General features: G+C 42.2%; 1 protein-coding gene across 3 annotated transcripts in view; it reads left to right on the top strand.

Annotated features, from left to right (window-relative positions):
- The window catches only part of grik2 (glutamate receptor, ionotropic, kainate 2), a 322,650-nt gene that overhangs the window by 141,678 nt on the left and 156,129 nt on the right, over positions 1-24,843 (top strand). For all 3 annotated transcript variants that reach the window (XM_085803022.1, XM_085803021.1, XM_085803023.1), the window contains exons 5-6: positions 514-567; positions 8,849-9,022. In XM_085803022.1, coding sequence (XP_085659148.1) covers positions 514-567; positions 8,849-9,022 — 228 coding nt within the window. The remainder of the gene's footprint in view (positions 1-513; positions 568-8,848; positions 9,023-24,843) is intronic.

Here is a 24,843-nt window from a genome sequence, read left to right as displayed (position 1 = left end):
GTCACACCTCACTTGTGTTTTTATTCTTTACTTTTTCAAACATACCGAAGCTTCAGAACAACTAAATCAACAACAACTCCATCATGGAGCTCTTATGACAGCAGGGCGTCTTCCTTATATATGTTTCTGACAATGACCCAGATGCCCGACATCTCGATTTCATGCTATACCCTATACGTTTCCCTACACATGTCAAATATGTACGATGATGAGACTGAGCTCCATATATGGCTTTATTTAGCTTCTTCTTTTTTTTTTTCTTCTTGCGGGTGGTTGTTTGTTTCTTAAGTCTGAGCCTGTGGCTGTAGAAGTATGGCAGAGTATATGCCTCTTCACATTACATGGTAATACAGCCACACAGACAGCCACACAAACAGACAAATGCATTTGTATGTGCATGTGTGCAAAATATGACAAAATATTGGATCTGCCTCCCTATTCATTTATAAATCCCCCCCCTCTCTCTCTATCCCAATCTCTCCCTCTGCCTCCTTCTGTCACTTTCTCTCTCAGGCTCTCGCCATGGGGATGATGACAGAGTATTATCACTATATCTTCACCACACTGGTAAGTAGAAAAAAAGAGAGAGGCTGTGCCGCACAGTCGCTTTGTCATCAGGTCTACCTCACAGTTTCACATCCCCCATATCTCTCAAGATTTGTTGCATGGCCAAAAATGAGATGACACCGCGCTCAATCTTCATTCTCAGAGCCGTTCGCTTTATATTTATTTCTGTGGATCATTCATTTTCCCCCCTTTAATGTGTTCTTCAGAGCCAGAGAAAATAACAGCGTAATACTTTAGGACATCAACATTTCTTTTGTTTCATCTTTTTCTTTACTTTTTCAGCGCTCACTTCTCACTCTTCCTCACCTCCCTCCTCCTCCTCCTTCATCTTCATTTTCCTCCTCATTGTTCTTGTTTTGTCCTTCTTTTCTTATCCCTCTCTCTTTTTTTGGCCTTGTTCAGATCGTCTCCCTTTTCGTTTCTCTTCATATTAAGTCTACAGATCTTTTAAAGGGCGTTGATATCTCATGTTGAGTCAACCTTTCTGCCACTTTCTCCTTGTGGTCGACTGCAGAACAACAACTCAAAATACTACTGAGGCACCCCAAAAAAACCATTGAGTTGAATGGAGTGCAATAATGCCATGTGCTTTGGTTTTTAACCATCATTTAACAGCTCCATTGGCGTATTAGCATTGTTTTTACACAGTAGTCAATGGCAGCAAGCTCCCATCCATCCATCCATCCATCCATCATTCAACCCAACCCTGGTTTCCTACTGTCACCATCTAGTACATGTGGTCTCCTCTGTCTCTCCATACAGTTGCTAAAATGGTTAGAAATATGTGTTTAATATCCATGTGAAGTATAGTCAGCTACATATCATGTCTCTGGTGTCACATCAACCAGTCAGTGCCGCTCTAGTTTGCTGGGAGCTGCTTGTCACGAGGAAAAATAGGCGAACAGAAGACGCACATGAAGGTTCAAATCCAGAAAAAATATAAACTACTATAAAATATATATATTGACAGGAAACTCATTATGATTTTGTGAAGCCATGACAGCTTCATACAGTTGTAGATGTGACTCTATTGTCAACATCTCAGTGTAAAGTCTGTGGGCTGAGCAGGCGAAGCTTAGGAAAGACACTGGAGTGTGTATCGGTGCAGTGGTGTGTGTATAACACAGCTGTCCTCTTTTGTTTTGATAAACCAGCCTCTTTTTATTTGACATGTGATGAATACTCCTACAAACACACCTAGGAATTAATCCCTATGTAACTGTAGTTTAGAAAAGAATACATGGATTTCAGCTTTAATCACATCCAGATCCATCTACATCTTTTTTACATAAACTCTACTTCGACATAGGCTTTACACTATAATTAAATGTGTAGCCATGTATTTAATATGGATTTGCACCAAACACCTATGTACCACGTCTTCAACCTTCTTTGTATATTAGAAAAAAATGTGCTAAGAATCAGTAATATTATATTTTGACTTGTTTTGACCATTGTCCCAAGGTGAGCAACCTTCACAGGACTGATTACTCACTATGATGAGGTTTGGTTTCATAACATCATTTCTTTACCACAGTGGTGAGAGACAGTTTAAAACCAGTAAATGAAGTGTCATCCAGTGAGACTTACCAGCATTAAGGTGAAAATAGCAGCATTTATTCTGGATAAAGGAAAGTACCACTATTTTCTACTGGATGTGAAATGACTGGATTCAGACTATCTCCTCTGTTATTATGTGGATGTATGAGATGTCTTGAACCGACTGTCAGTCCATGTTCCAGGTCAAAGATTTGACTCCGATCAGACTATTATGAAGCTCCATCCCTCTGTCGTTGTGAAGAGGCTGCTTGTGTTGCCGGGGATAAAACACCGTCTCTCGTCTGTCTGCCTCCGCCGCTCCTTTGTCCTTTTACTTTCCAAATGTCAAGTTCTTTTGAAAATCTAATTCTTCAGGTTCAGGTTCAGCTATCTGTGATTGTCATGAAGGAATGATTTTCAATTGGAAATGAAACATCTAAACGTGCGTAGCTCCCCAGTTCAGCCATTCAGTGCGGTATAATTTCTCTGAGATGATTAAAAATCCTCCAGTATTTTCAGGAAGATGAAAAGTAAAATCCAAATCCAAATGAAGGAGGCGAGGGGGGTGGGAACAGACAGAGGGGTGTCTTGTCATTTCCCACTGTTGTGTTTGGCAGACAGAGTCCAGTGCTGACAGCCTAATTCTCCCAGCAGAGTGAACAACCCAGCCATACTGAGGCCACATATGGTGGCCATTTCCTGCCAGATTTCTCTCTCTCTCTCCCTCTTCTTCACTTAGCATACCCTGTGTTGCTATTTTTTCTAATTCTTTATGGAAAATTTTGTCAGTACCCCCGTGTGGCTGATAAGGGCCTTTTATGAGGTTGGTCATGCTGTGGTCTATGTTTTGTTTTATTTGTCTGGTGGAGCTACTTTTGGTTTTTATTAGATGTGCCTTAATTAGACTTCAGGTACTGCCTTTAATGTGACTTTTTACCTAAAGGGATAGTTCAGCATTTTGGCAAATTTGCCCATTGCCATTATCCCTATAGTTTTAAGAGTAGGTTTGTTACCTTTAATTGTCAGTGCAAGCTATTTTTAGAATGGCGGAGCAGAGCCGCGAGCTGCTCAGAGCTACGCTACGGAGGCTCATGGGATTTTTTGGTTTCCCTCATCAAACTCATCAAATACACAATCCAACAAGTTGTGACCTGCACATTAACCACGCTATGAGATAATAACAGAACGTTACCAGACAGAGTTGTTTTCGAGGTAAATACAGAGACTGTTTGCCGGAAAACTGCCCCCGACAGGAACGCGCATCAGCGGTTTTGCATGAATTTACCTCGAAAACAACTCTGTCTCGTAATGTTCTGTTATTATCTTATAGCGTGGTGAATGTGCAGGTCACAACTTGTCCACCAGAGTGTTTTGGAGTTGTTGGATTGTGTATTTGATGAGTTTGATGAGGGAAACCAAGAAATTCCATTAGCCTCCGTAGCATAGCCCTGAGCAGCTCCCATCTGCTCCACAGTTCTAAAAAGTAGCTTGCAATGACAATTAAAGGTAACAAACCTACTCCTAGGCCTATAGGGATTATGGCAATGGGCCAATTTGCCAAAATGTTGAACTATGCCTTTAACAATGGCACCAATCCTTTTTCCAGGGATGCCCCTAGTGTAAATGTTTTGGGCTTGAAAAGTCCATAAGAACGCTAAAACAAGACAATAACTATCCACAGCCTGTTTATAGGCCTCGATCACTACACATGGGCTCATCTGTGAACCTGTTCCCATGTCTCTTCATCATTCCTCATCTGCCAGCTCCACCAGTCAGCTGAGAGAGAGCTGTCTCCATTTCAGTCAAAAAGAGTAGCTGAGTTAGAAGGTCGGACGTCCATTCTCCATAACGTCAAGGAAGGTGAACAGCTCCATGATTCCCAGTTCAGTTGTCACAACTCATGGCAAGCAGAGAAAACACATCTTCCATGGGATCTCCAGCTAGTTCCTACTGTCTGGTGGATGCTCCACTCTTGTCAACCCATTGGTCTTCCCAGATCTGCCTTACCTCCATCCACACTCTACATCTTTTAATGGGCACTGACCCCTGCCAAATCCAATCATTAACACACAATATGTTTAATATTACATGTTCCTTTCTTTGTCAAACAGTATCGTCCAGCCACTTGAATGAACCCTGTGCTGCTCCACCTGGCCTCTATAGTTATAAGCTAGTTTACCAACCACCGTTTCTTTGAGATGTTCTTGGACAGAAACTTCCCTCCACAGGGCTCCAGTTGATCTGTTTGTTGAGTCTTATGCTGACATGTCGATGCTGGTGTATTGGTGCCATGGATGTTCATACCAACTTTACTTTGACACCAACAAATCATTGAAATCCACAGTCTGACTGGCCACAATTCAGCCTTCTACTAATAGCTACTTTAAACACAATGCAAAAAAGGTCGACTCAAGCTGGTTTCATAAATGTGACGATGAGTTCCGTGTACTCCACTGGCCTCCCAGGTCACTGAATACAGTCAGACATCTTTGGGATGTGGTAGAATTAGACATTAGCCATGTTTCCACTGCAGGAGTTCCTGGTAAAGGGAGGGGGTAGGAACTTCCACAGGAACCGTCCTCTCACTCGGCCCTCTCAGTGGCCGTGTTTCCACTGCAGACAGGACCCCGGTCACCCCGCGGCGACGTCATAAGTTTCGATCGCCACTTAATCGCCGTGCGACAGTTTCAACCGTGACGTCACCCAGGCAGGTCACAAGCACATGCACAAAAATCATAACAACAACGGAGAAGGATGGAAGGAGCTGAGGCGGTAGCCGCGTTTCTGGTGTGTGTGTTTCTGCACATGGCGGTTGATTGTAATCCTGCTTGAGTTTTTTTTTTTTTTTTAACTTTTCACGGCATTGTTTTGCGGCGTGATGGATCCCCAGTGTGTCGAGGTGCGCTGATATTTTCATTTCGCCGCGATGACTCAAACCCCCTCTGAATCTCCTCGGTGCTGTAGACTGCAATTAATGTCTGCACCTCACTGTCGGTCCATTTGTCGTACATCTTCCTGCTGTTTACAGCGGTGTCTGCTAGGCTAATGCTCCCCTTCTGCTCCCCTTTTTAAAAATGCCAGTTGTTTTGGTGGTTTCTGGTAGCGTCAGAGCCTGCTCTAGCTTTAGCCAATCAGTGCTGGGTTAACCTCGAGCCCCACCCAGGAGCTTTTCAGGGCCGAACGGAGTACCTACCCTGGAGTAGGTACTCCGTTGGCCCCCGTAAAAGTTCCTGTAAATGGCCCTGTGGGGGAGGTTCCTGCAGTGGAAACACGCACCAACGGGGCTGGCCCCGTAAAATTACCCCGAAGTTCCTGCAGTGGAAACACGGCTATTGATATCATAAGTGTGCAGTAAACAAATCTGAAGCATTTTGTGAAATCATATCAACATAAAATCTGAAAGGAGTGTTTCAAACATCATGTAGAAGCTATACCACAAAGAGTCAAGGCAATTTTAAGAGTAAAGCGAGGCCCTACCCATTAATAGTAAGGTGTTCCCAATGCATTGCAATTTTTTTTCCATTTAATCTTCGTCAGACACTTCAATGCAGTAAGAGACTTGAAGGAGGTACTAACTTCTAACCTCTACTGCCAGTATTATAATCCTAGATAGAAATGTTGTTGTGTTAGAGGTGTTGGTAGAGCCAGAGGAGGTGCTCTTTGAAAAGATGAGTCTTCAAGAGACTCTTGAAGACAGAGGGACGTCCCTGCTCTGATAGACTTAGGTGGCTCGTTCCAAAGTTCCTCCGTTGTTTGATGATGATGATGACAGACCAAGCAGCATAAGCCCAGTGTTTCCCCTACCGTTCTATTGGCGGGGCGGCCCGCCCCGCCTGCACGGGCCCCCGCCCCCCTTGAAAAACCGGACATCAAGGAGCCAATCGCGGTCAAAGCGGACCTGTTGGTCTGATCAAACTGTAGAGCGCTCCACCTGAAGCACCCAAGCTGCCCAAGCAACCAAACGGCGCTATTCTCCCTCTGCCATCTGATTTTTAAATACCAGCGCTCACGCCGGGTACACACCGGGCGAGGAAGCGCCGCGAATCAGATTCACCGCGGCGTGCACCTCCGCGGCCGGCTCGCGCCCTGCAGCAGTCGTTTTGGCGTCTGGTCTATTTTGTTTAATCATAAAACTGGCGATAAAAGCACCGCTGTTTCACTATTTAACTCATTATCAGCTGCGTCAGCTTTACTTTGAAAGTCCAGTGGATCAGAACGGAGCGTTTGTACGGAGGGAGAGATCAGCTGATCCGCTGCTGTTGACTTTCTCTCTGAGCGTCTCCGCCTACAGTTGTTCTCCTCACCTGCTGAGCGTCAGGAGTTCATTATAGGGATGCACATTTTGAATTTTTTTTCTGACCGATAACCGACGCTTGTTAACCGATTATTAACCGTTAACCGATAAGATTAAGAATCTTGCGGCGCACGGCCAAAAAAAGGAAAAAAAAAAAAAAAAAATTTTGTTTCAATTTTTTTTTTTTTTTTGCCGCTAAATACACACGTGCGCCGCGACAGCTGATCAGTGCGCTCTGTCTCAGCTGATCAGTGCGCTCTGGAGGTTAGATCGTCCAATGTAGAACTGTTTTTATACAAAGTGCAGCCAAACACCAGGCTGAAGGAGCAGCAGAGCTCCTCTGACAGCTCCTCCGTGGAGCTGCAGGAGAGCTGCAGGTGAACAGGCTGGAGAGCAGCGACGTCCTTTTTTTTTTTTTTTTTTTCCAGCGCCGTTGTTACAGGTGATGCACATCTATGTCCGTAGGCTACATTTATTGTCTGACCTTCCTTCATGGGGGCTGCTGCACATACTGTCAGTCCTCCTGTGTAACTTTTTGCTGCGAAATATGACTGAAGGCACGTGAACTCGTGCCAACACGCCCCCATGAGTTGACGAGATAAGGAGCTAATAAAATAAATAAATAACCGATAGTATTAATCGGTCAAAGTTCTTGTTATCGGTTAACGGTTAAACATGTGCATCCCTAGTTCATTATATATTAGACTACAGCCTATATCTTATTTTTTATACAGTCAGTCACCACTGAAAGAAGTTGTCCACTCACAGCAGGACAGATGGATAATCGGTAAAGTTAATAATTTCACTTAATGTGGCCATGAATAAATCAATTTCGATGTTTTGCCTGTTATATTTCAGTGTTGCCCAAACGCAAATCTTGAATAAGTCTTTGTACAGAGACAATATGAAATTTGCTTGTAGCCACAGCACCTAAAAAACCCACTATTTTCATACGCACACTCAATAAAACACACACTCGTAGGCCTATTCTATAATTTCGATCAGTAAAATATATGAAAACAATATAAAATACTAGAGGCCAATGTGTGTGTTTGTAGCCTATTTGTGTTTATTTAATCCAAACAGAGCGCGCGAGAGATGAACACACACACCTTCACATACCCCCCCCCCCCCCCCCCCGGGACTCATCGACCCCCACCCCCCCAAGACAAAACGGCTAGGGGAAACACTGATAAGCCTGTATAATTAACTTCAAGTGGATGGGTGCAGACCTCTGGAAGTCACACTGTAGGCAGTAATAGTGACTTGAATTTGATTTGGGCAGCCAGTGCAGATCAATGAGCAGTGGAGTGACATGTGCCCTTTTAGTCCGATCAAAGACCAGACACGCCACCGCATTCTAATAAAGTTCTCGCTGTGTGAGAGTTGGTTTGTCAGGATTGGGATCAACCATGGCAAAATCCCATTACAACATTTTAAGTCAATATTTACCCGATAAGTAGTTCTTAAAATGTCTAATCAGTACCTACTAGATGAAGCCCTAACCCAAACCACTGTAGGCAATCTCTGAGCAGAACACAAGACAAATACATCTGAGGTGTGATGAATCCCACGCAACCTCTAAATACTCATCCTAGTTTAAAGGCTTTAGCTTACAGCATTAAATTAGTTGCAAAGACATTTGCTGCCCTAAAGGGACCTGTACCAGTGTTTGTTTAAAGACGGATCACAGAAGCAGAACATAAGATGTGAGATTCTACCGGCCACACGTCCTGACCGTTGTTTAACCTCTAGGGCAACATACATAAGAACTGGGTATTTTCCAAGATGGGATTAAATCAGCTTGATGGAACGAGGTGAAACAAACAGAGTGCCTTTCCACTCTATGGCAGCTTAAGATACTTTTGTCAAATATCTTAAAGCCCCTTTTTCATTCATTTCGGAAGGAGAACATGAACATCTATACTCCTACCATGCCATGAACATTTTGACTTTTCTCATTTCTTGAATGTGTGTTCTTGTATTCCTACTCCTGTTTTATGTCCTGTCTTTAATCATTGGATGTTAGCTATTAGAGGTTTAAATGGAAAAATGCTCCTTTGGGGTCATTGTTGGCTTTTTTACACTTATATCAAGCTGGACCTTTTTAACCCAAACACCACAGTCATTCATTTGAACTTAACTTGAGTTCAGTCGGATGTTTGACCGTCAGAACAAAGACTGGACTCTTCAGGAGCTGCTTCTCTTGCTCTTTCAAAAGTTCAATTCAACCTCACTTATGTGGGAAGTGAATTTTCATTGCGTTTTCATTGTGTTTTCATTGTGTTTCCTCTGAGATAAGGAGCCAGTTATTAAATGTGATTGAATGTTTTTTGGGGGGTTTGTTGAGTTGGTTGTTTTTAGTTTGTTTTTCTCAACAACCTCCTACAATGGGGATGTTACGTCTGTCTCTAATGTTTGTCTGTCTGATGTCTGTTGTCTCTCCAGGATCTGTTTGCGCTGGACGTGGAGCCTTACCGATACAGTGGTGTGAACATGACAGGCTTCAGGATCCTCAACACTGAGAACAGCCAAGTGGCCTCAATAATTGAGAAATGGTCCATGGAGCGACTGCAGGCGCCACCCAAACCTGACTCTGGTCTACTGGACGGCTTCATGACTGTGAGTTTCATTGATGAATGAGTGAACGAATGAATGAATGAATCCTTATGTCCGACTTTCAATCTCCATTTATCTACCTGTTGTCTTAAACCTTGACTTATATTGATGAGATCATATTCATCAGTACCATGCGATGCTCCGTGCTTCTTTCTTGCTGTAGTTTGCATTGTTTGGATTTGATTTTCAGTTTGTAGTTTGGACGTGGTCCTTTTCCCATTCGCCCTAACTTTGAGGTTATAGTTGTAACTGATGGACTTGTTGGCGGCTTCACAATGAAAAACTCATGTTCGGTCCAGTTTCTGATGAGTCCTGTTGTGTCTTGTTGAGTTTATTCATGTTGGCTGAGTCATTTCCCGGCTCTGTTGAATGAACCACTTCCATCTTAGAGGTGGACTTCCATCACATACATGTAGGGTGTCTCTGTTATCGTCCATTGCTCTTTATACATGAGTAGATCGTGTGTCTCTCACATGTGAAATTCCCATTGAATCGTTATTACTTCACAGCTGCCAAACAATCAATATTGAAACTTACAGCATGTAACTTCTGAGTCTAGAGGGCTAGAGACGGTGTTGGGTGAAATCATTTCTTTTGTTTCCTTCACCATCATTATAATAAAGCTGCTCTCAGTTTGGGGGTGTTGCAGGAAATCAAACAGACTCAGTAATTCTAACCTGAATGAAGCTGCTCCACATTTAAAGTCACTGTTTGACTGATAATGTGAGACGAGAGGGAAGAGATGGGAGCTGAGACAGCCGATAACCTTTGTTGTGATTCCTCCTCTGATAACTTATGAACCAGACGTTCAGGAGGTTTAGATAAAGCTGCTTCGATTTAGAAATCAGAGATTTTACCGACGGACAAGGGACAGGACGTCTCCAGCAGCTTTCTTAACATTTAATCAGCTTGTTTCATTGATAACTTCAGATCCAGACATCAACAATTAAAATCTTTAGTTTGGTTTAAATGTAGATTTAAAAACGTCCACGATATCAAAAGATTACCTGCAGACCCATGCAAGTAGAGAATCTGATGATAGCATGATGTTTAGATGTTTTAATCTGGAACAGTTGCATAATATAACTTCTTCATCATCTTTTTATGACAATTTCATAAAACCATTGTTGTTTCTGTTAAGCAGAACAATGAACATCATGGTTTTCCTTTTGCTTTTACGGGAAACAGATAAAGTGTAAAACCAGGACAGTTTGATGTTATGCAAACCAGCTGTAAACATGTTTGTGTTTGCATGTCCATAACACACAAAACGACTTAGTACAACCACCCCCCTGGATACTCTGCTGATGTAAGACACTGAGATTTTTTTTCTTTTTTTTAACCATGGGACAATCTACAATCTCCTCGTTGGCTGTTTTTAGACATAAAGTCACTTCTTAAGCTGCAGAGCATTGTTCTTGACATGATAGACTTGTCAGGCTGAGCGTGCCGTGGCTTTCCTTACTGTAACTTCCTCGTCGTCTGAGGGAGTCGAAAAACGAGAGAAAAAAAAAAAAACCTTGGTGCCCCGAGCTGTGAGCCCCTGGGCGCGATAAGAAGAGTCTCTTTCACTGTGATCTGAAACCTCTCTGATCAGTGCACACTGCCTGTAATAACTATTCCTCCACGCAGCTTTCATGCCAATCTCTTATCTGGGAACGCCGCCAAAAAAATATCAACCCACCAGAGACAAGGAATGAGAAGGAAAAGAGAGTAATGGAGGAGGAGGGAGGGAGGGAAAAATGAGATGAGGGGGATGAATGAAAGGAGAAGAAAGACAGAGAGTGGGTGAAGGGGAGGCAGGAGTGAAATCAGAGTCCTTGTGTTTTATTCCCAGAAATGTTCAAGTGTTAAATGTTGGGCCGATGTAGTTACTTGGTCTGATTCCAGTTGTGAAGCACTGGCGGCAGCAGCAGAAACATGTTGGCTGCTGATTGAAAACAGTGGCTTTCCTCTAGGGAGAAACATATTCCCTGTTTTTGTTTTAGTTTTTTTTTCCTGTGTCTAAAACGCCAAGATCTTGCTGAGTCATGTTTCTGGACTGATATTGGAGAGCGGGTGTTACTCAGTTTAAGCCCCCCCTTTTGTCGGATTTGTGGTCGAATCAATACTGTTTTCCCACTTGAGACCAGAAATGGACTGTTTTGTAATAACCGGACCTTTTAAAAAAAAAAAACACAAAAAGCTCAGACCTTTATAGCAGCTTCATGGCTTCAAGCACAAACTGCCACATGGAGTTGATGTCTTCAGTCCAAACAGAGAGGAGCAAACAAGGCTGAATAATGAATTTAAAAAAAAAAACTGTCTTTTTTTTACTCCACGCTGCCCCACAGAGAGTCATCAGGACGGGTGGTTATTTTTGGATCAGTGACAGGGGAAGATTTATGTGTGAGGAGTTGTGCTGTGACCCTGCTCATCAGTGAATTAATGGCATATGAGTTTGAAGGAGGGGACTGATTAATTAGACAAATGGCAATCAGTCAGGAGCTAATGCATATTGACATGGTGAAAGGTTCCATAAATGTTTGATTAACAGCTTCATTTGTGTTGCCTGTATTTACAGTTTGGTGTAGTTTACAGTAAGTGGCGAAGTGCTGATGTGCAGGAGCTTGGAGTCGCTGAGGAAGGGGGGGGCGAGGGGAGTGGGGGGGGGCGAATCATGACGGATTGCACAGAGTGAGAGCAGAGACTTCACTTCCCCACGCCGCCCCTGAACGCAGCACCATTGTTTTGCATTTAGTGGTTGAAATATGATTTTAAGTTTGCTGTGTAATCAATAACAGTGACAATAAGGTGGGAGCTAGAGAGGAAAAAAGGCTACTCAAATGCCACAGCTGAAAAACAATGAAAAAAAATCTGCAGCTAGGATTAAAATTAAATAAACAAAAAATAATAATAATATACAGGATGAACCCTCTGAACCTCACAGTCAGTTTCTAACTTTAAATTCCTCCACATCATGATTGATATTTGTATATTTTCATAAACAGAGTTTGTGTTAATCACTGTTTTCTTGCCAGACTGATTGTTATGTTCACAAAACGAGATTTTCTTCTACTGTACGTCCTCCGAGCAGCTGCTGCAGTGACTCGGTATCAGAAACAGACCAGAGAGACCTCCATGCATCCAGATCGTAGTTTTATATAAAACATAAAGTAGTTAAAAAGGATTATTACTATTATCCTGATTCTATAACGAGGAGTGTACAACCCCTCAAGTTACATAATGTCTCAATTTCTTAATTAGCAGGTGGAGGTAAAATCAAATATTTCATTTCATAGTAATATCCCACTCAAAGTCAAAGTCAGATGTATCCTCACAATGTTTTGCTGTTCTGTCAGGTCATGCATGATAAATGTTGACAAAGTTAGACTGTCAGACTTCCTTGATTTTAAACTTTGGCGGCTCTGCCTCTCGTCTTTTTGCCACTCCGTGAGTGTTCTGCAGTGACTTCTGAGTACCGTGACTTTGACGGTCCTACTGCTCACCTCCGCTCATTTTAAAAAAAAAAAAAAAAAAACCTCCGCTCATTTGATTGTGCAACTGCAGTGGGTGATTTATTAATACGTAGTAAGAAGCTAAGACTACTGTTTAAACGCACACATAATTTTGAACTCTTTATTAACAGAAAGTAGGCAGATTTTGTATCAAAATAGTCTTTTTATAACGAAAAAAGACATTCTATGTAACAATTTATGCTCAGCAGCCGTGGGCACCCCCATATAGTCAGAATGGTACGGTCTTGGTTACATTCGACTACGAGGTTCATAGTCGAATCAGACCCCTCCGAATCGAATCGTCGAATAGTCGACTTTTGGAGGTCAGCCCTACTTCACACACACACAAATAGAATAACAAGAATAAATAAATAAATAAATAATAATTGACATAATTGTTGCTAACAGTTGACGTAGCAGGTACCAGGCGAGTTTGTGCATGGGTGTTATAACAATAATTTGCTAGATTTGTCCCAACAAAATCCCAGAGTATTGAATGTTTCCAGTGTAGCTGTTTAATTCGTCAGATATCACACTTGTTTCTGTCTCTGTTTTCCTTTAATAATATTTCAATTAGTTTTCTTCAACATGTCTGAACCGATTGTTTTCTCTTCTTTACTGTATTTGCTGTTAGTGTCCTCACAGCAGCAGCTGAAACCTCTGCATCTTGTGCCGCTGCATCAAAATCACAAACACTGTAGAATAACCCAGTGAAGTGAAGTTTGCTTCAGAGACAGTTTTTCCCCACTGTACCGTCCATGTCGGTGTGCCACGGATCAGATAAGTGAATTCTGCACCTGGTTCCTCTGCAGCGTTGAGTTGGCGGCAGAGAATCGCTGCCCTGAGTCGTGGCTTAACATGCACGACGGCGGTGACCTTACAAGCTCCACGCTCTCATTACCATAATGTCTCTCCTTGTTAATTGCTTTAGCTGCCGTCTGATTCATTGTGTGCTCTGCAAAATTGAAACAGGTTTGAAAGAATAGAAGAAAAAAAAACACACACACACACACACACACACTCAGGCTTGACTGTAATTTCTGCATTTATCTCCTTGTCGTGAGCCGGAAGGTGGAGACGTCGTCAGCGTCGAGCCCGGTCCAAGCTAAACGGGCCGACCTCTCCGTCACCAAGGTCGTCCGTCTCTTTGTTTGTTGCAGCCGCAAAACACAGTTGGTATTCAAAGCCACGGTGCCCCCACACACACACACACACACCCCACCCTGAATCATTTCTGTTTCCACATTACCATAAATATGCTATAGCTGTGGGTACATTTAAATGGGGGCCAGTGATGGAAAGCTATTTCCTTTTTGACAGATAGCATTTTAAAGTCCGATCCAAACAGAGTTATAACAAACGTCACTCAGACATCAGACGTATTCCAGGATTCATATTATCTAAGCATCAGTCAAACAGCATACGGTGGCGCTGGGAACAGATAGAATGACTCATGTGAAATATATATATATATAGTATATATATATATAAACAGCAGGGAGCTCTTCTTACTGAGGCTTACCTGCCAATAACCCTGACATATGTGTTCACAGTGTATTTTTAATGAAGCATTGAAGATCATCTATAACATCATCACCTGTGTGTTTATGCAAATGAAAATATTCATCAGTTTTCTCCATTTAGTTCAGCTTCCTCTTCTTCTTCATCTTTGGTTTCACTTCAGAAACATCTCCAGCTCCAACAGAGTCGTTTTAATTCCTCTAAAGATAAATTTCAACCGTTAATCAAACATTTTACTCTTCTGCAGCCTGAGTTTATTCAGCCGTCGTCACCGAGGCCGTTGAGTTGTCACACGACCTAAATGTGGAACAGGCATATGCTGCAATGTGAACCCATCCATACTTAGGGGCAACAGCTAAACTAAACCATCCCCATGACAACTGAGCGAGCTCCATCTGTTGATGAAGGTCATGAGATGTGGCTGAAAGCTTCAGGGAGAAGTCAGATAAGTAGACTTTATGATAGAGAGCTTTTTCTGTTCATCTGCTTCTTTTAAGACGAAGAAGAGGGATGTGTGACTAAGATATCAACACAAGCATGGAGACACTGTGTTGACCTTGGGGGTCAAAGGTCAAAATATTCATGGTCGCATCGACTTCATGTTGTTGTGAGTGTAATGTATGAAGAACATCCAGAGGGAGTTTCACTACATCTGTCACACTGTGACCTCACAAAACACAAACAGCCTCCTTCATGAGATGTGCTGCAGCTCATTTTACAGGTTAAGGCGAGACACTACAGGCTAAAAGACTGTTATTTCATACACCAATCAATGTTGATATTTTGCGCTATTTTATTTCCTTATGTCTACTTTCAGAATAGTGGAAAGAAGTGGTAAAAAAATCCACATTAAGTTTTTTATTTTACTACATTTTTGTAGTAGATTTCTCCTAAATTCACCAAAAGTTAACAGCTACTGTGACAAACTGTGCTGTGCCTGTTGTCTGACCCATGTCATGTCAGGTATCGTTGTAAATCTCTCTGATGATGTAGGCTCCTCCTTATCCATAACAAATCATAAAAGTACAATTTACATTAACAATTTATGGAATTTTACAGTACCAAGTCTTTAAAGGACATTTTCTCAAAATTAGTTTTTCCTCAGACTCCTTCCTACACCTTCCAGTTGTATCTATTTCTATATTCTGAAGGTTTCTACAGAGGGGATTGTTGATATGTCACTCACAGCCTGATTTATACAACATTTTATTCCTAAAAACATTTTCTCATTTACAGAGTGATAAAAAGATATATCCAAAATCCCCTTCTGACTCTAATATGTCAACAAAACAAAACAAGAATTTTGAAGGGGCTTTATCCATTGTTCAGATTTCTGTTCTGGAAATGTATGCAAAGCGCATATTTCATTACATATTGCCTCATTTACATATTCAAACATACAAGTTGACAAAACTTGCAATACTAAAAGTATTTGTCTTAATGTACTGTAAGTGATTAACTTGGGATGTTTCATGGTGATATCTGTTAGTTAAAATGTTTACCCTATTCACCTGTAGTGTCTCATCTTACAGTAAATATCATTTTAATGGTTTAAATGTAAATTATCATCATTTTATCTCCATTACCATTTCAGGTACCAACAGTTTATTCAGTTAAATGACTGTAACTGTATCAAAGCCTATGGAGACTCAGTGGTTCAAACCATCGTTTTCATCACGTGGAACAATAATTATAGTGTTTTAATTATTTAAGGATTTAATTATGTATATTTAAACAACAAAAAGAGGAGACATTCCCACAACCTCCTCTGTTAACCCAGCTGACATGTGTTTGAACACAGTCTCTCCTTCTTGTTCTTCAGTAGTTGGTGGAGTGGGGCTGGTTCATTAGTTGAGGGGAAAAACTGCTTTAGTCTGAGCAGCTGCTGAAAGTTTGTCAGCATTGATTAAATGTCGACTGAAGAGGAGTCGAGTACAAACACCTTCCTGTGAAGTTACACAGACACTGGATAGACTGCAGTCAGAGACGTGATGCTTCACTATAACCAACTCCAGGTGTTTTTAGGCCTTTTTTTTTAACAAGAATGGAAGAAAAAGACACCTCTCTTAGTTTTATCAGAACCATTTTATTCATATTCAGTGTACAACCAGTCACAGGTTGGAGAAGCAGAGTGCAAAATAAGCGCTGATATTGGTCTAAATGTAGCTTTCTTTTAATAATGCTCATTGCTTTATCCCAGCGTCAAACAGCTTCAGTGTAATATAACTACATTGTGCTTCTGTGCAGGAAAATACAGTGTCGTGTTGAAACACAAAGTGCTGTTTGATGACAAGATGAAGCGTAGAGAAGATGCTAAATACAGCGAATACACTCCGACTTGATCTCCTTCTTTTATTTATAGTTTATGATGATTTCTTTTTTTTATTGTTGACCCCGCCCCCAGCAGGTCATTACTCAGCTACTAAGTCTACTGCAGGTGATACATTCACTACACATAAATACCTCATACAGGCCCACATTACATAACCTCAACTTACATTAAGGTGCAGAAGTGTTGTTGGATAGAAATCATCACTTCTGTTTAGGGACTGGTATAGCTTTCACATTTAAACTGATACAGTATCTGTTTCCGGTACTGTACTTTTTTTGTGTGAATGTGCAGTAATTGATGTTATTTTGTTTGCAAAAAATTAGTCAAAACATCAGATTTTTGAGTATTTATTGTCATGCTTCAGTGTAAACAGTCGGCATAATGAGGGGTCTTCCTTAACGGCAATAGCAGGATCTCTATTTAAAACTCTGAGTGTGCAGGGAGAGGAGGAGCTGTTCACAGATAGTGGAGTCTTTAACAGGCCTGAAAATTCAAAACAACCAGAACAACCGGAACCCGGCCGAAAAAAGAGAAAGTCCGAGGCCCGACTGGACCTGAGATATCTGTATTTTCAGTCCGAACCAGCGTGTCTGGTCACAATCTACGTTGTCAATATGTTTGTGAGAGATCAAGATGCTCCTCCGCTATCTCACAAATGATTTTCTGTGAATCGATACTTGGGGTTTCTGTGTGAATTTGGTCGGTACAGAATCCAGGACTCATCCCTCCTTCTCCTTCTGTTGGCGTTTTCCCTATGACTGGAGAAATGCATGTGTTCATGTTTTCAGGAATAGAGTTTCTTTACGTTGCACATGTGTCGTCATTGTGATGTTTTTGTCGTCTACCTGCAGTGCATCAAGCTGTTTCTGCCATGTGGTGAAAATACCCTCTGATCATTTCAAAAGTAAATCTTCATTTAAAGAGGAACTAAGCAGGATTTCTCCCGTAGCTATGCTACATTTTTACCTTCATTAAAAAGCTCCGGATTAATTGTGATAGTTAACTACATGACTTGTGACTTGTTACGAGTGAGAACGGAGGCTCTCTGCCTTCACCTGGCATCTCACGGCTGAAAACCAACCTTGCAACATCAGTGTAGTACCTGGTCGTCGCCACGGTGTCCCAGCTCTCGTCTCTGTACACCGCGACACAAACACACTCTGTAATCCGCAATCTTTTGTTCATGACGGTTAAGACTACACAAACACACACGCCGTAACATCGTATATGTTATGCAACGTTATCCACCGCTCCTTTTACTGATTTTTCGCCGGGTTCGTTGTAAACAGATGCACATGGCTGAGAGGAGGGTTAGCAAAACAGCAGAAAAGCGAGCGGACTTGCACAGTTCCCCTTTAAAACATAAAACAACAGTGTTCAGTTTAGATCCATGTTTTGTTTCAGCAGCTCTCACAGAAATGTGTTTAGTTTTAGTTTATTAAATGCTCGCTGTGTGTGTTTGTACTGTATGTGTGTGTGCGTGAGCGCTGGGTGGATTGTTGGCTTGGCAGAAACACACACACACACACACATGAGTGAACTGGATCAGGATCAGGATCAGGCGGCTTCTTTCCTGCCGGGCTCCTGTCCAACCTGTCAATCACAGCGCCGTCTCTCTGGAGACACACTGGGACACACAGGGTCTGGACCGACGCACGGTGTGAGGGCGGAGGTGGAGGTGGAGAGTGGGGGGGTGGCGGTCGGGGTGGGCGGGGTCATGGACAGAGTTCAGGTTGGGAGTCAGACCTGTCAAAGCACAAACAAACAAACAAGCAGCAGCAGCAGCAGCAGCAGCAGCTCGGAGCGGGAACCTGCTGCCTGTGGTGGTTGTTGATACTCAGATCATGCTCCGCCCGCCTCACTGTTCTCCAAGATGCAAGCTTTTATGTTGCATTGTGGGTAGTGCCCCTGATGAAGCCGCCCGACCGACCGACGGCGCCGCGGCTTTGAAACGCTTCCAGAGCCTTTGTCTGGAGCTGGAGCTGTTTGATCGGGGGGGGAGGCAGACTAATATTTGGTTATTCCACACTCTCTCCACAACTCGGATGAAGCCGATCCCGTTCTCCTCCTCTCAGATGAAGCTTCTCTCGGCTTAGTTTACTCCATCTGCTCCTCTGTGTGCATCAAACCGTCTCTCCGTCTCTGTGTCTGTCTCTGTGTCTCTGGCTCTCACGCTGGGATCTGGCTCCGGTGGCGTCCACATGCCGGGGGAAGGAGTTTGGCTGTGACGCGGCGCTGCCTGGGCTGGGACGTTGCTCCGGCAGCAGCTGGGGTTACGTTTGCCAGCGGCTTCCAGTGAATTGGCAGCGCTGGTGAGGATGAGGATGAGGATGAGGAGCGAGCGGTGGCTCCAGTAGCTCTGAGTAGAGTGAACCCAGAGATTGTAGTTGAACCCAGAGGAGTGTGGAGGACCAGCAGCTCTCTGAAACGCTCTGATCCAAGTCGTCCTCCTCTCTGAGTCATTACACCCGCTCTGCTGGTATGTACGCTGTCTTCATGGTTCTAACCAGGAGCTGCAGGACCAATATGAAGGATCATGAACAGTTAAACAAGAGAGGAACGTTTCACTAAACGCTACGGTTCAGGTCGTGTCATGGTCATTTATTAGTTGTCTTCAGTTATATAGTGACATGCAAAGGTTTGGGCAAGTGGAAGATGAGATGATCTCCAAAAGGCATGACGTTCAACATGACACTTCCCTTTACATTTTAAACCATTACATTTTTTGGCTCACAAATTTCTGGCGACCCCGCAGTCACGTTATATGCGGCCGTCAATCAAGATGCGCCAGCTCAGATATTTCTATATGTTGCATTTTATTTGAACTTGATTTATATTCGAGGAAGCAAAATGTTTAAGATTGTTGATGATCATTTTACCATCACACCACCACATCATCGACACACCGGCCACACCATCAGACTCAGAGTATAAATACAAGAAAGAAATACAAGGTTATGTTTTAATTGTTAGATTCAGAGTTGTACTTTCCAATTAAAACCAGACTATTAAGAAGAACAAATCTAATATTTAACACTGATAATGAATTACAACAAAATATTGAAAGAACAGAAAAGTGCATTTCTGTTGTAAGAATCAGTGTCCTTGTGTTTCATGAGCTCTGTGTTGTTTTCACCTTGTCTCAGTGTGTGTGTGTGTGTGTTGTGGTATTATTGATATGTAGCGGCTGTGTGGGTGAAGCTAAGTGCTGCTGTCACCCACAATCTACAGCTGCAGCCACAGCTGGATTAATGACTGCCCGCCCTGCAGCGCCGCCGTCAGTTGCTGCCCAGACGGGCCAGCCCCCCCCATGACCACCCAAACACCGGTTACTGCAGAAACACAGACACACTCGGCCTTTTCTGGATTCTCCAAACACTATGAACACCACATCTACACCTGCTGCTCCCAGAGGATGGACCACGTCTCAGACTCAGACACCAGGTCGGACAGATGCACAATGAGACCAAGAACAGGTTTTTGCAGTGAGACAGTGATCTTAGTGATGGAATTTAAAATACGACCTCAGTCTTAAAGGGATAGTTCAACATTTTGGCAAATTCGCCCAGTGCCATAATCCCTATAGTTATAGCAGTAGGTTCATTTCCTTTAATTATGATGTTTTGAGATCGGCGGGGCAGAGACGTGAGCTGCTCAGTGAACGGTACAGGTCACCTGTCCCTCATCAAACTCATCAAATACACAAAACAACAACTCCAAAACACTCTGGTGGACAAGTTGTGACACATGAAGCAAATATTCGGAACTACTTGCACTTTTGAAATCACTCCGCCCAGGAGCAGCCGTGTCTGAATGTAGTTCCGGCTGCATTTACCTCTAAAACAACTCTGTCTGGTAACGTTCTGTTATTATCTCATAGCGTGGTGAATGTGCAGGTCACAACTTGTCCACCAGAGCGGAGTTGTTGGATTGTGTATTTGATGAGTTTGATGAGGGAAAAGTGAAAGTACCGTTCACCTCCATTGTGTTCACTGAGCAGCTCATGTCTCTGCCCCGCCAATCTTAAAACAGCTTGCACCGATAAAGGTAATGAACCTACTGCTATGACTATAGGGATTATGGCAATAGGTAAATTTGCCAAAATGTTGAACTATCCCTTTAAGAGCCTGAAAAGCACCAGTGTGATTGATCGTTTACATTGAAACGATGCTGCTCTGCACGTTTTTATTATATATGTCTTAGAAAGTTGACTGTCGAGCGGCTGCAGAGCATTTTAGGCTGTGATGACGTCTGTCAGCTCACCACTCTCCACCTGTAGATTATAAAACACCTGTCCATCAATTCACTCAGGAGTGATCCCACCCACCCAGTATTTCAGTCTGTCATCATCATCAGCCTCATCAGCTTAATCTGTCAGGTGAACTGGACCTAGTTTTAGTTGAACTCTTGTGGATCAGAGCTGCAGCTCTAACAGGATCCACCTCAGTGACTCTTTTGGAGCACACAGTACTTCTTCTCATTATTTAAAAATTCAAAATGAAGCTGGATCTTACATGGGCACTTAAGCAGAGAGAGAGAGAGAGAGTTTTAAGGGGGGGTTATGGTTAACCGTGTCTTTATTATGATCCCCTCCGCTCCCTACCACGTATATTGTTGCATACGGCGGTTTGTGACTTTGTGTATCTCCCTCAGTGCATTAGCACTAATGTCAGAGCCACACTGCATCACGCTGCACTTGGCTGTTTTTAATAGACTATCAGATCTGTCGGCGAAAAAATGGGCCAGTGGACTTCAGATCAGTTAAGAGGACGGCGCACGCACACACACACACACACACAGACACACACACATCTGTAATGAGCCGGTCTCAGCTCGACCATCGCCACGAGCCATCATTAGATCCGTTACCCATGGTGCAACGCTCCTAACAGTGTGCAGCTGCAGTAGATCAGAGGTTACTGACTCGACTGTCAGTGGTGGAGAGGAGGAGGAGGAGGAGGAGGAGGAGGAGGAGGAGGATTGGTGCTGGTGGTGCTGGTGGTGATGTGTTCTCGCCTTCGTTAGAATGGAAGAGAACTAAATTTTCCCGGTTCACATGTTGACAGAGTGTTTGTGTTGAAGAGCAACCCTCCGTCTGCTCGTCCTCCTCTCTGGAGTCTCAACACACCATGTTTACTCTGGCTGTAGGTCACTGCTGGTTGGCAGCATATCAGATGATCTCCTCTGTATATACACTACAATGTATTGTTTCGCTTTGATTCACACTCCAGCACAGCCGCCATATTAAAGCCTGCAGCTAATCCTGAACTGCTCACACACTACTACACTCACACACACACACACACTGACAGCATCCTGATCCCACCCCGACGCAGAAAGTTTTCTACAGAAGTTCTCCGAGGTTTCCTTACAGCAGATTCCTTTCTCTGTTCATTATCTGCTCGCTGGGAAAAACTCATCAGATTCAGTTGAGTGTTAAGACTATTAGTCCTCCTGACAGCGTGTCTTAGTCATGGGACAGTGGGTTCTGCTCTTAAAGCAATACGGCAGTCGTGTGTCCGCCGTCCACAGTCGAAGCCGTAGCATTAGTATGCCAGACAAGAGTGGGAGTCTTTTTAATTAGCAAAGCTCGCTTAAAGACTTAAACCTCATTTGTGTTGCTTTGAGTGCGATCAAATAACCGACTGTGGGTGTTTTTTTGTTTCTTTGTCTCTCACCGCAACTGACAGGAAAAAAAAAAGACATGTTAGGCTTGGTTGTTGTATCTCTGACCAAACTATATAATGTTTACACAAAAAAGAAGATGACCAAGGCATTGTTGAAGTCCAAAAGTTAAAAAGCCTTTATTGGAAATGGCTACATAGTTTCACGGTTAAAAACACACAGGTGAAACACATCAAGATAATCAACAGGAAGTGACATCATAGTTCATGGAGAAACAAGAAGAGGAAGAAGAAAAAAGAAAGAAGGAAACAGCGAAACATACGCACCCGACAACAAGCAACAGGATATAGGCTACAGTTGTTACAGAAAGAGAGAAAAATCTATTTCTTCATTGAGTCCCAGACGTATCATCGCCTTCAGTTTGAAAATCCAAAACGTTTCCCTTTAGTTGTTTAGTTTAGTTTATTTTGGTCTTGACATGGCAGCTCATTGTGCAATAGAAGTTACAGCTCAACAGAAATACAGCAGCAGGACAAGGTCTAAGAAACGGTGACAAAACAGAAAATACGCAAATCAAAGTAAACAGGAAGTAAATGAAGAAAGTGTACAATAGAAATTTAGACTGAAAAGGTCTAGGCTGAAGCTTATCTTATTTTTGCCTACCCTATTATAAATAAGGTGTTTTTTTGTTTTTTTAATGAGATTATGGTACTGCATGTTTTAGTTTTTTAAATCATTCTCCAGATTATTCCATAGTGACGGCTGTTACCGTTGTACATCTTAGTTTAATGTTGGTTCTGGTCTTTCTATACACACCTCTCTGAAGTTATAATGGCTCTTATTGAACATTTTCTGAATACAGTCATAATAATAATCAAACGGGTTGTGGCAAACCGTTGCAGCAACAGCAGCAGCGTGCACTCAACACTCTCTGGATTTATTCCTGCGCTGCAGCAGGAGACACAGGATCCAGTCGTCCATTATTATTATTAAGTGTGAAATTAAAGACTTAAAATCACTTGAAGATTAATGAGCGGAGCTGGAAGAATAGAAGGACCCAATCTACGCTTCTTTGAGGGCGTAATGTAAACTGGTTGTGCCGAGCCTTTGAGGCGTCCACGGCGCCGCTTTAAAAGCAGACCGGCTCGACTAAAAGCCAACAATTAGTCTGTATAATCTTGACATCAAAAATATTGTAATTTACATAATAATAGCACTTATCGCACCCCATAAAGCTTAATGTGATCACACACACATGCCACCTTTGTGAGAGCGAGGAGTTACCGATATAAAAGGCAGAGGATGATGGGAGCTGTGTTTCTTTTTTTTTTTAGGTAAAAACACATGAGGCATTACAACTCTGACATCCTCCTTAAATAAACTCCAGTAAGGGAATCAGCTTTTTCTAATAAGCTTTTACTTATTCCATCAGTCTCAGTGTAGAAATACTGGAGGGACGGCCGGTACAGGTCAATATGTCTCCTGTTGGAAAATGATAAATGAGCTCATTTATGGAGGAGATAATTGATTGGACGAAAAAAATCAGAGGTTATCACACCTAAAACCACTGCTGTAGTGCAGTGTGCAGCGATTCTTATTACCTATCAGCTATCTGAAAAATATACAAGATATGAAAATCAAAATATTGATTTATATTAAAGTTCCTTATTTGGTTTGTGTCAAAGTAAACAACAAAACATGTTCACTTCTGTCAGGTGTTTTACTTTAAGATCCATATTTTAATCAGTGAAACTTTGATGAAGAGACTTCAATCCAAAGTTTTAGGCCAAAATATATTTATTTTCCATTTAATTTTGTTCAGTCGCTGCTGAAATTAATCACAAGAGAAATATGACTCACACTTAAATTTGTATTATTATGTCTTTTGTGTGTCTACGCAGGAAACAAAATAGTTCAACATCTGAAAACAAACATACTGATGGATCATTTATAAGTACGATCAGCCAATCCACAGCTGATATTTTTGGTTTTTGTTATAAAAGTCTCTTATAAAAGCTCCATATGGAGCCATGTGTTATCTTCTAGGTGTGAACACTGAACAAAGTTGGAGCTGGATCTAAACCACAAAACATAGAGCTTCTCTCACTCTCTTATTTAACCTACAGGTGATCAGTTTTTTTTTTTTTCATGAAATTTAGCTGATACTGATCTGCAGCCGATCAATTGGCTAATGCATATACAGGTTCAAGTCATCTAAGTTATTCATAGTCACAGTCCTAGGGCCAAACGCAAAGACAGAAATCGCTTAAAATAAAAACCCAGCTCCCTCAAATCTAAACAAATCTCAATGTTCTAGTAAAAAATAGTCTTTGTAAAGAATATCCCAATCTTAGTGATGGTGATGATTGGTAACTCAGTGCTGCATCAAAAAGGGAAACCAAGTTGGCCATGGGTTATTTTAATTCAGCGTGGTTTGACCCACCATGTTGAGTCTTTTCCTCCAAAATGGGTAAAAATCATTCAGTTTCTGAGTTAAAGTTACCAAGAAATGATATGACCCACATTCTAGGCCAAACATTGGTATTTTATTACCAATTCCTGCATCACACGGCTCCAGACTGCCTTAAATGAGGGCGTTTTGCTCCTAAAATTTGTAAATGTTTCATCTATTTCGACATGTGCAACCAGTAAATTTGACAATTTGAATGTGGTGAAATGTGGAAGACGCGACTCAAAGAACCTGGAATCTGTCATTAGAGGTGTCAGGCCAATGTGTGTGAGGATCACGAATAAAAAAAAGGAAATGCAACTATAATCTGCTTTGCAAGTCTTGTGGTGTGTGCACCTACTATATTTTCTGTTTGCGTTTGTTTTGGAGGTAAATTCAT

The sequence above is a fragment of the Trachurus japonicus genome, chromosome 16 (genome assembly GCF_045865225.1).
Source record: "Trachurus japonicus isolate A0001 chromosome 16, Traja_1.0".
In the NCBI taxonomy this organism is placed as follows: domain Eukaryota; kingdom Metazoa; phylum Chordata; class Actinopteri; order Carangiformes; family Carangidae; genus Trachurus; species Trachurus japonicus.
This window is presented reverse-complemented; position numbering and strand designations above follow the sequence as displayed.